At 53.1% G+C, this 11614-nt stretch overlaps 1 protein-coding gene across 1 annotated transcript; it reads right to left on the bottom strand.

Moving 5' to 3' along the window:
- Positions 1-3824: 3824 nt before the first annotated feature.
- On the bottom strand, positions 3825-10226 carry LOC143695884 (serine/threonine-protein kinase PAK 3-like). The gene is made up of 9 exons (XM_077191092.1): positions 10148-10226; positions 9417-9480; positions 8538-8586; positions 7389-7498; positions 6514-6631; positions 6021-6120; positions 5406-5602; positions 4361-4498; positions 3825-3914 (listed from the first exon to the last, which is right to left on the bottom strand). Exons 1-9 carry the CDS (start codon positions 10224-10226, stop codon positions 3825-3827), a joined length of 945 nt encoding a protein of 314 aa, XP_077047207.1.
- Between the last annotated feature and the right edge of the window lie 1388 nt (positions 10227-11614).

Raw genomic sequence — 11614 nt, 5'->3', positions numbered from 1 at the left:
AGATGACGAAGCCAAGGATACAGCAGAAAGTGGAGCTGAGTGAGTTATGTTAATATTAACTCCTAACGAGGAAAAACTGGAAATTCCAAAGTTTAGGGAAGCCGAGAAAAAAGAATTAAACAAGACAGGAAGTGAACAAGATAAATCAGGGAAATGGAAACTTCTTGATGGAAGACAATTACTTAGTAAAATGTGCTTACTAGGAAAATATTAGAAGACATGCATCAGAAAACCCACTGGGGTACTCAAGCTTTGTGTGATCATTTTGTAAGGAACTATGGGTGCACTGGGATTTTTGGAGTAGCAAAGCAAGAAACTGAAAGATGCTTAATTTGCCAAAGGATAAATAAAAAGGTGATGAGAAAAACAACATTAGGAGGTCGTGAGTTAGCTCGTCGACCATTTCAAAGTATCTAAGCAGAAGTTTAGATTTGTTAGGCTCTGGATTTATTTGTAAAAAAACCCATTTAATCTAGAAGAAAGAGAATATGCCATAGGTTAGACAGGAGATTTTAGGAGAATAAAAATCTTTAAAGCATGAGAAACACCCGAGACAAAACAGGAAGAGAACAAGGGGAAATGAAAGGGAGGGGAACAAGAGGAAAAGTCAGAAAGAGAGTGGGATCCTCTGCAGCTCTTGCCCCCTCCGTTGGCGGCCGAGGCGCCTGTCCCGGGTCCCGGCTCGCTGCCCGCCTCAGCTCCGCCTGCCCCGGTTTCCATCCCAGGTGCGGGCTCACTGCCCAGGGCAGCTCCACCTGCCCCGGCGCTGGCGGTGAATTTGTGTGCCCTGCTCCCACTGCCCGGCCCGCGGCCGCTCTGCCGGCCATGCTGGGGAAGATGGGGGTTGCTCTGTCCTGCCGCGTGGGCCGAGGTCACCGCGCCGACCGCACCGAGGCCGGGTCCCAGCCATCCCATCCCCGGCTGCCCTGCCCGTGCCAGCTGCGCTGGGCACCGCCGCTGCTGCTGCCGGGGTCTCCCACCTGCCTTTTCTCTGCCGGGAGCTGCCGGATCAGCCGCCATAAGCCATGTGGGGGCTGCCCACGCTCCGGCTCGGTCTCCACGGGAAGATCCCCCTCTGCCGATTCCGGCAGCAGACCCTGCCCACACTCCCACCGAGCCTCGGCGGGATATCCTCCGTGCTCCAGCGTGGCTGCTCTGGGGGCTGCAGGGGGATCTCTGCATCCCCATGGATCTGCAGGGGGATCTCTGCATCCCCATGGATCTCTGCATCTGGCACCGCCGTTTTTGGAGGCACCAGGAATAGGCTGAGCTCTGCCTGAAGCTCTTCTCACATTCCCCACACCCTTCCCGGCACAGGGAGGCTTTTACCTCCTCACAGCTCCCCAGGCTGGGTTTGCAGCCCCTCCTCATGTGGGATCTCTGGGGCTTTTCCTCCCCATTGGATTCCTGCGCCGTGGAGCCGTTCCAAATGGCCTCTTCCACGAAGTTCTGTGGCAGGGATTTGTTCTCCCTGGTCTCTGTCTGCAGCTCAGTGCGTGAGGGAGGAAGGACAAAGAGAGGAAGAGACAGGGAGAAGGGAAAAGGAAAAGGCAGGAGGAGAGGAAGGAACAAGAAGGAACAAGGGAGGAAGGAGATGGGAAAGGAACATAGATGGATGTAGGACAGAATGAGGAGAAGAAGGAGCGTGGACAAGGAGAAGATGGGATTTGCCTCCATGCCGGAGGGAAGGGGAAGGAGATCCCCCCAGTCCATCCCTGGCAGGATGGCGTTGGCAGTGAGGCTGTCCTGCAGCAATGCTGGGCTGGGAGATGGAGCAGCAGGGAGGGGAAAGGGGCAGTGATTCCTCCTGCCCTGCCTGGCTGTCACAGTCTGGAGCGTCCTGGCGCTGCCGAGGCCCTTGGAGCGTCCGGCACTCAGGAGCCCGGAGCTCACGGCTGCTTTATAAAGCTGACAAAGTCGGCAGGATGGGTCTGGGTATGATCTCAGCAAACTGGGTTTATTGGTACAGGAGCAGGGGACAGAGCTGAACAGGGTCCGGGCACAAAGACAGGGTGCAAGCTGAGGGCACAGGGGGTTTTTATATGGGGTAGTGAGGGTGGAGCTGAGGGTCAGGGTCCAATGGATATGGGGGAAAATGTGCAAAGGAGGGGTTAAGGGTCGGGACACCTAATAGGGAAACAGGGGCAGAGGAACGCAGTAAACTGGGGCCAATGGAGGGACAGAGAGCTAGGGACTAATCAAAGATGGGTAATAGGGGTGAACTAGGGTAATTAGGCCAACAGGCCAATGGGGTAACATAACTTTCCAAAAATCAGCATGTGCCGGCAAAGATCTATAGGAGAAGCAAGCTTGTCACCATAACCTTGAAATCTATTCTTCTTATTAGGGACCAGTCCTACACGGGTGGGAGATTGAGACTCCCATGGGCCTCCACACCAGTGCATCTTCCTTTTCCTCGCAGCCTCCTTCTCCTCCGTCCAGACAAAATTTAGGATTGACAAATCCTGGCTTTGGGGGAAGAACAAGGGGTGAGCACCTTGGTTTTTGTGAGAAATGAGCCTCACTCGTTAGAATTTTTGAAAGTTTAATAAGGAATAATAAGGGACAAATCAGTAACAGCGCTGGGTGTTGGCAATGGCCAGAGGCACACCGGTTAACCACAGCAACTCTTCTTGTCTAGTTTCTCCATTGTATTGTTCAAATACATATTCATAATGATTGTACATATTCAAACATTTCCTGGAACTCATTTACATGTTCCAGGAATTCTTTAGGTTGGTTTGACCCCCAACTCGCCTTTTTAGAGCACGTGCAGGAATCGTGGATTGCTGTTTTGAGGGTTGTGTGTCACTGCCTCACAAGGGCCCCTGTTCTGTGGTTTCAGCAGGTGACAGTTATTGACAGTGGAAGGGTCAGTGGCAGGGGCCTCATCACATCCCTTCCTTAGATGTTATCTGACCATGCAGACGCTTTTAGCTACTTCCACAAGTACTTTAAATGAACATTAGCTATTTCACAAATATCTCTGAGTTGTTATTGTCAGTTAGTTACAAAAATAAAAGCATTAGTTCTTATTTCACAACTACGGCTACTTCTGTAAAAGTTAACATTCTAATGCACAACACATGGCATCCACTTGAATATTTTGCAAAAGCCAAAACTATAATGTATGTTTTTCACACTGTCCACTAACTAAAATATCATCCATAAATGATGTTCTGAGGATATGAGCTACACAGGGGCCAGGGCATTGGCCACAAAGAGCTGACAAATTATACTATAGCAAAAGCAGTGAAAAGTGATTACAAACTGTACTATATCAAACTCATTGTGATTAAGAATATTTTGCAGAAGTCAATACATAATAGCAAAAGCCAGCACTACCTAGTTATTTATAACAAACCCAGGGCAGGTTTTTCCCTTGCATGGAGCACCTGGGCCTTCCCCGGGCCCCTTCTGCCCTCCTGCAGAGCCGGTGGCATTTTCCAGCACACACAGTTTGTAGCCAAGAGCCGGGTGCAGCCGAGAAGGCTCCAAGCGCCTCCTTCCAGGCTGACTCTGCAGGTGCTGAGGCTGCTCTGGGCTCTGCCAGGGCTCTGCTGGGGCTCAGCTCTGGGTCAGGCTGGGCCCGCCCTCCCCTCACATTGCTCCGTGCAGCTGAGTCAGGGCGGGAGAAGGAAGGGACACGTCAGGGGAGTTGAGGTTTAAGAGAGTTTTTATTCATAAAACTTTCATAACAAACAGGCTGCTCTAACTACCATAACTAACTAGCAATGCTAACTACCCTAACTAACTACCAGTGCTAACTACCATGACTAACTAATTGTCCTAACTACTGTAAGAAGAAGCTGTCCTCAAGTGCTTCATCTGCTCTGCTGCTCCCTCAGGTTCTTTGCTGCAGTGATCAGAGGGGTCAGGCTGGAAAGAGGCTTGGCTGATGATAAAAATGGGTGCTGCCCAAAGGATAAAAAGGAAAGAAATGAACTGTTACTTTCCAGAGTCAAGTTCCTCACAGGCTCTGTTGCAACAGGACAAAGGGAAATGGTTTGAAAATCGAGGGAAGCAGGCTCAGATTAGATCTAAGGAAGAATTTTTTAACCGGGAGAGTGGGGAAACACTGACAGGGGGTGCCCAGAGATGTGGGAGGTGCCTCCTGCCTGGAAACATCCAAGCTCAGGTGAGGCAGGGCTCTGAGGCCCCTGAGCTGCTTGAAGATGTCCCTGCTCGCTGTGGGGCACCAGGTCCAGATGAGCTCGAAAGGAGCCTGCCAGGCCACAGCAGGCGAGGATTCTGCTCGCTCTGCGTGTGGAACGCAGCGAGACTGGAGACTATCGGAGGGGGCCCCACAAGAAAACCCCTCCCTGGCGCTGCTGCTTCCCCTGCAGCCCTTGGCTCTCACCTGCAGCAGCTCCTGGGCAGCCCAGCGCCGCTCCTCGTCCGGCTCCAGGCTGCACTCGAGGAAGTCCCGCAGCAGAGCCGACAGGCGCCGGGGCTCCTGCAGCTGCGGGGTCCCGTTCTGCCGGATCAGAGCGCGAGCCTGCAGGGAAAGCAAACTCAGCGCTCTGCCAGCTCCCTTCACACCCACACGGGCTCACATCCACCCCGGGGCCTCAGCCCCAGCTCCAGGGCCCCTTTCCTCCCTGCCAGAGATGCTGCTCAGAGCTCATTTTGCTATGCCAAGCAAAAAACCCAAACCCTGGGGCTGCCACAGCCACTGCAACATCCAAATGATCTCGCCTTGAGAGCCAGTTTCATTGGCTGGCTTTGTTAGTAGGAACCTCCATCAGAAATAGCCCATTTTGCTTCTCCAAATATGGACACCAGCTTTACAGGCCATTTTCCAGAGTCACTGTGGTCTGCCTGTGTTATTTCAGAGGATTCTTCCATCAAGCGCATCTCTGCAGTGCCACTGACACTCAAGTAAATGCATTCCTGATGCCCCATCCCAGAAACTGCCAGGCAAGAAACAGGAGGTTTGTGATGCTGAAAGCTCAGGCTTGGTGACACAGAAAAAGTAGCTTGGACTAGGAAAGAAATATGTTAGACTATGGGGATGTTAAACCATCATCTTCATGTTTTCAACAAGTTTCCCAGTGAGAAGAATCAGGGGAGATCATCTTGCAAAACCTCTTTTAGAAACTCCTGCAGAAATCTTGTTGGGTTTGGGGCTGGGATTTGCGGATGGTGTGGGGTTTTCTTGCAAGATAACATTAGAGCTGATGCACTTGCTTCATATTTCCAGGTCATCCTCTCAGCTAGAAGAGCTGCAACAACGAAAAGCCCAAAGCAAATTGTTGCTGGAGACTGCAGAACATTCGTCTGTGTGGAGGCACAAGTCCTCTGGGAATTCCCTTCCCATGTGCAGAAACCTCCAGCTGCTGCTCCCAGTGCAGGGTCCCCCTGTGCTCACAGCCTCTGCAGCCACTGGAGAATTTGCCTCTTACCATGGCCGCCGTTTCCCTGAAGTAAGGAGGTTCTCCTTCCACCATCTCGATGGTCACAATGCCGAAGGACCAGATGTCCACCTTGGGGCCATAAGGAGATCTGGTCACAACTTCTGGGGCCATCCAGTGAGCAGTGCCCACCATGGAGCTGCGCTGGTCCTGCTCAGGGCTGAGCTGAGCGCAGAGGCCAAAATCAGCTGAGGACAGAAAGAAACCCTGTCAAAGGCAGCTGCAATGAGGAAACCAAGCACAAAGATTCCCCACGCTCAGTCTGAGAGTGTAGTAGTGAAGTCAGCTGGAAAAGCCCTCAGGGCTGTAGCCAAGGAAAGATGGAACTGGGCCCTTCAAGAAACCCTCAGCTTTCCTGCAGTGGCTTTTACTGATTCCCTTGGAGCTTTAGGTTCCCACTGCTGCCCCTCTGGAAGGGCCATGGCCAGAGCAAAGGCACTGCTGGCCCCCTGCTCCTCTCCTGAGCTCTCTGCAGGGGCAGCCGCTCTCAGCTGGCAGCAGGGGCCGGGCAGTGCCCCCAGCAGCCCTTGTGGGGCTCTGGCCCTCCCTGGGAAGCAGCCCCAGCCCCGCAGCCCGGGAGCGCCGTGCCTGGCCAGGAACACCCACCCAGCCTGACAGAGCCGTCCATGCCCAGGAGGATGTTGGAGCTCTTCAGATCCCTGTGGATCACCCGGTTGGAATGGAGGAAATCCAGGCCCTGCAGACACTGAGAAAGAACAAGAAACACAAGGGCAAAAAACAATGGCTGGAATATATCACACCAGAAAGGACAGCTCAGAATTCTGCCAGCAGCAGCTTTGCTGTGACAGGCCAGGAGTGCAGTGCACACAAGCTCCAGGCAAATGGTTCAAGGCAAAGCTGAGAACAGCAAATCAAATCCAAACCAGAAAGAGAGTACCACAACAGCAGGAGAGAGAACAAGAACAGAGTAGAAGTGCAGTGATGCTGGCAGGCCGTTCACTGCAGAGGCTCTTTCTTCTCCAGCTCATAAAAACAACTCAGAAACAAAGCCCTGAGCATGGAGCCACTCCTGTTCTCACACCCTGTTTGGAAGGACCATCGTGTCCCAGCCATGGGAGTGACAAGCAGGATCCCTCACCTCCCGACTGACAGCTGCCATCTCTCCTTCAGCCATGCGTGTCTGTCTGACAACATCCCGCAAAGTTCCTCCATCCATGTATTCCATCACCAGCCAGAGATCTCCATCCACAAGGAAGCTGGAAGAGGAAAGCAATGGCATGGAGATGAAAGTGCAGAGCTCAATTCCCCCATGGAAAAGCCTGGAGGGGAGTTTTGTTTCCAGGTCACTTGTCAGTGAGGACAGAATCAGATGGAGAGACATTCCTGCCAGGCTGCACAGCCCTTGGAATCTGCACAGTCTAAAGGGGAAGGAGACACCTGCGAGAAAGGAGAGGCCTTAGATGGCAAGCAGGTGAAAAATGCAGTTTAGCAACAGCCCAGATCAATGTGGAACCACAACCCTTGGCCCCAGCTGGTTCAGCTTCTGAACTCATCAGTTCCACCATTCCCTCCAGAACAAGGCAACACAACTGCCAGGGTTATCCAGGGGAGGAGGCCGTGCAGCACTTGGGACAAAAGCAGTCAGGAAACCTTTCAGAAAGTCCCTTCAGAAACAGGCAAGGCCAGTGAAAAATGGGCAAATGAGGCATTTCTGGAAACAAGAACTTGGTCTTCCTGGCATCTGTAGCAATGGAAAAGGGCTGGGAAGAAGAAGCCAAGGGAAATAATTTCTGCTGTGGTTTATCAGCACTTGCTGGGAGACACAGCAAACGGGGTCAACTTGAAGGAAAAACCAAAGCAAAGCAACAAAAGCACGTGGAGGGAGTGAACTGCCAGGCTGTTATTTTGGGAAGATGTGGCTGGGTCAGGCATTTTCAAAACAGGCTACAGACTCCGGATGCCAGGAAAGGTTAACGCAGGGCCCGGGCTCGGGATCAGAGCTGAATCACTCACCTGTCCAAAGAGTTGACAATGTTGGGGTTCTTCTTGTCCTTCAGGAGCAGGATCTCATTCACAGCTCGTTCCCTGTTCTGCCCTCTGAGACTCATTTTCTTGATGGCCACCTGAAGGGACATTGCAGCCTTGAACTGGAGGAGTCTGTGGCAGGAGGCCACAGCAAACACGGAGCGAGTCTTTGTGGAGCGACGGAGCCGGGCTGTGCCAAACTGCCTTGGGATGGGACACCAGAGCTCAGCAAGGGCCATTCCCACAGCCCATTGCTCTGCCAGCTGGGGGCTGCTTACAGGACACATGGCCAGAGACATTTGGCCTTGCAAGCTCTGCAGAAATGGTCCCTCAGCTGTCAGCCTCAAAGCTCTAACAACATTCTCTACACCTACAGTCTTCTCAAATGGCCTCAACACTCCTACTATTATTATTCAAACCCATTTTGCAAGCAGGAGGTAATTCTGGTTCTGTGAAAACAGAGCAAAACAGCCAGGAACCCCTTAGCAATTCTATGGGATTTGGTCATGATTTCAGATGCAACTGCTCTGTTTGGGATTGCAGAACAAAGCAGACACGCACACCCATTGCTCAGGTGATCCCTGTCACAGGCTGTCACTGACACCAGACTCAAACACAACTGCAGGATTAGGAGAGAGCTTTGCTCTGGACATTCGTCTTCTCATTTCCCTCCCTCTCTCTCTGTGAACAGCTGAAGTAGGACTAAAACCCTAAATTGAGCCCAAGCAGGATCTCTCCATAATTAGGCCTTGAGGTATCCTTTGAAAATGAAAGGCAGGATGGACATAATAGTGTTATAGTTTAGCTAAGAATAGCTAAATAATGTTCCTGTCTGAGGTTGGGATGAAGATAAATTGGGCCTCAGTCTCCAGCAGCTGATGCATTCACACTTTTAGATATGAAGGCCAAGCCAGCGTGTCCTGCTCTGACAGACACCGCTGCCCTCCTTGCATTCCTTTGGCGCTTCAGAAGGACCAAGTCTGTCCCAGCTGTGCTCTGCAGGCTGACACTGCTCTGCCTTCAGAGGAGCAGCCTGGGCAGGAAAGCTCTGCTGGCCCCCAAAGCTGCAGCCACAGCTCCCAGCAGAGGGGAAAGCCCTGGAGAGCTGCCAGGCGTGCTGGGCGTGTTGGCACTGACCTCTCCTCCAGTGGCCCTGTCGAGTCCTTTATAAACGGTTCCAAAAGCCCTGGAGACAAAACAGCAGAGAAGAAAGAAGCAGCGCTTTAGGCCCTGGCAGGGAAAGCCAGCCCAGACAGGAGATCTCTGCTGCCTGCAGCGTTCACAAACACCTGGGTGCATCAACCCTTCCAACAACAGCACAGCAGCCACCAGCCCTCTGCCATGCAAGGTGTGCAGGAGAAAACTGAGACCCAACATGAAGGAATTGGGCTGGAGCGAATCCCAATGTCCACCCTGAATTGCTTTAGTTCAAAACCTGAGGTGAGAGATGGCTGTCTAAAGAACTGGAAAAGAATGCATTTCATCCTTTTCCATTTCCTGCCTAAGATCTGCAGGTTCTACAAGGGCCCTGCCATCAGGCAGGTGATGCTTTTTCCCCCAGAGTGCATCAGCTCTGTGTCTGTTACTGAATGGATGGGGTCTGCTACCTGTGCTAGAATAGAGCACTTATTAGTTCATCTCTGGTTTCTGTTTCTAAACCATTAGGTTGATAATCGTGACCAGTGGATATTTTTTGAAGGAAAATATTTGAAAGAAATCTTCTTGAGAACTGTTTTCTGACAGTCACCACATGGTGAGTTGCTCTTTTAGGCAATCCAGTTCCAGGGACAGAAGATCTTCCAGGTCCTGCTCCTTGCTGCAGGCAGGACACTGCCAGCCTCAGGGGCCTTTGACGGCGCCTTCTGACCACAGGTATCAATTCTGATCAGGACTGAGAGACAGCAGGATGGTAGCCCAGTGTCTGAAGGTGCTTGGAGCTCTCCTGACTTCTCACTTGATCCTGCACCAGCACAACACCCGGCCCTGCTTGTGCAGCAGCAGCTGCCGTGCACTTACCCTTGGCCAATCTGCTCCACTTCCAGGTATTTCTCGGCAGGCTCCTCCTCGCTCACGGTGTTCCCTGAAAGAAACCACGTGGAAGACGCTCCCTCCCAGAGTGAGACCCCGCCTTGCAGCAGAGCCACAACCAGCCCCACTCCCTGGGGCCGTGAGCCCCTTGGTGTCAGCCGGGGAAGGACAATAAATGGCTCGGTGACATTCAGCTGCAGAGCAACACTGGGTGCAGCTGATGCCGAGACACACACACAGCACCTGCTCGGGCACCCAGGAACAGAGCAGACGTACTCAGCTGCATCAGGCACCACTCCCCTCTCCCCTCTGGCTGCCCGGCTGTGCTGCTGTCAGAATGTTCAGCCCAGGATCCCACAGCGGAGGGAGGTTCATTGTCCTCTTCCCAAGCAGAGGGAGCTTCTCCATCCTCTTCCCAAAATGCTGCAGCTTCTCCATCCTCTTCCCAAAATGCTGGAGGTTCGCCATCCTCTTTCCAAGCCAGGGGATGTTTGCTGTCCACTTCCCATGCTGGGAGATGTTCACTCTCCTCTTCCCAAGCCACAGGATGTCCTCCATCCTCATCCCACACTGGGAGATGTCCATTGTCCTCATCCCACTCCGTGGGAGCTTGGCCACTCTGGTCCCACACCAGGGGACATCCACCGTCCTCGTCCCAGGCCGGGAGATGTCCCCTGTCCTTGTCCCACCCCGCGGGAGCCTCGCCGTTGCATTCCCACCCCGCGGGATGTTCGCCCTCGTCTCCCAGAGCAGCGGGAAGTTCACTGTCATCTCCCGGCGCTGAGGGAAGTTCACCATCGTCCCCCAGAGCAGCGGGAAGCTCACTGCTCTCTTCCTCCTCTTGGGCCTCCTCTTTGGAAGCAGAGGGAGCCCCAGGAGGTGCTGGTGCTGCTTCTGTGCCCTGTGGACAGACAGTAGTGTGAGGGACAGGAAGTTCTATCTCAGTTATCACCTTATTTATCCTCAGCTGCACATCCAGCTGCACTACGCAGAAATGGGGTTTGGAGCTGTTCCAACTAACAATGGGCTACAGTCAACATTGCCACTTATTGTTGGGAATTCGATATTCCACCATGGCTAAAGCCAGCAAGCAATCCTCTGCCTGTAAAACCAGACCTGCAGCTCTTCAAAAACTCTTCAGCAGAAAAGGAGAAAACTGATGGGAATTCCTTTGCTGCTGCTGCTGCTGCTGCTGCAAAGACACTGACAGGAACTTTCCTTCAGCCTCCCAGGCTGGCCCTCGACTGCCACATGCCGAGCTCACAACTTGCTGCACAATTCCAAACACCAAAGGTTCCTTTCCCACTCACCAAAGGAGGAGCTGCTCGGAATCCAGACATGAGGTGCCCTGCAGTGGGAGAGGGAACATGAACCAGATGCTCTTAGGAGAAAAACTGCCAGTGCTGGGAAATGCCACGGAGCAAGGCAACCCCAAGAGAGCATTTTGCTTTCACTGCATCCCTCCAGGAGCCACAGTCCCTTCCCACAGCAAGCAAGAGAACAGCACAAAATACTGGGCTGGGTCAGTTCTTGGCTGGAGCAGCAAACGGAGGCAGTTCCAGGCTCAGATGGAACTGGCACAGACTCCCTGCTTGAGGGAACAGAACCCCCCAGGGCTCATTGCAGGTGCTGTGCACGCCCCGCTGGCTGCAGACACCCCCTTTTTCAGCTGCAGCTGCTGGCAGGAGCTCTCCCAAAGCAATGGTGTCTTCATGGCCATTTGGTTCCAAAATCAACTCAGCTCCAGAGGAAGAACAGAAAGCACACAGCAAGCCCAAAGCCACAGATGCTGCACCGAGGGAAAACCTCAACTTACGTGCCAAGTGGGTTAAAAAATACCCCGAATAAGCCACAGAGTACAGAGTGCAAACTGCAGCAGCCACGTGCTGGATCATTTTGGCTGCGCTGCACACGCCTGCAGCCTGTAGCCCTGCAAGCACAGAAGGACAGGGCTGGGCTGGCTGCTGAGAATGCCTCGGGCAGGAGGATCCTCCGGCAGCGAGCCCAGAGCCACTCTGGGCACTGAGGCCTCCGTGTCCCACAGCAACGGGAACACCACGGGGACGTGGCGCTGTTCCTGTGACATCCCAGCAGCAGCTCACGCAGAAACTGCCTGGAAGGTTCTCCTGTGTCACAAAGGAGCACAAAGAACCCTCCCAGGGCACAGCCCATGGCCCAAAGGATGC

The sequence above is a fragment of the Agelaius phoeniceus genome, chromosome 27 (assembly GCF_051311805.1).
Source record: "Agelaius phoeniceus isolate bAgePho1 chromosome 27, bAgePho1.hap1, whole genome shotgun sequence".
Taxonomy (NCBI): Eukaryota; Metazoa; Chordata; class Aves; order Passeriformes; family Icteridae; genus Agelaius; species Agelaius phoeniceus.
Note: the sequence above shows the minus strand (reverse complement) of the source record. Positions and strands in the feature narration are given on the sequence as shown.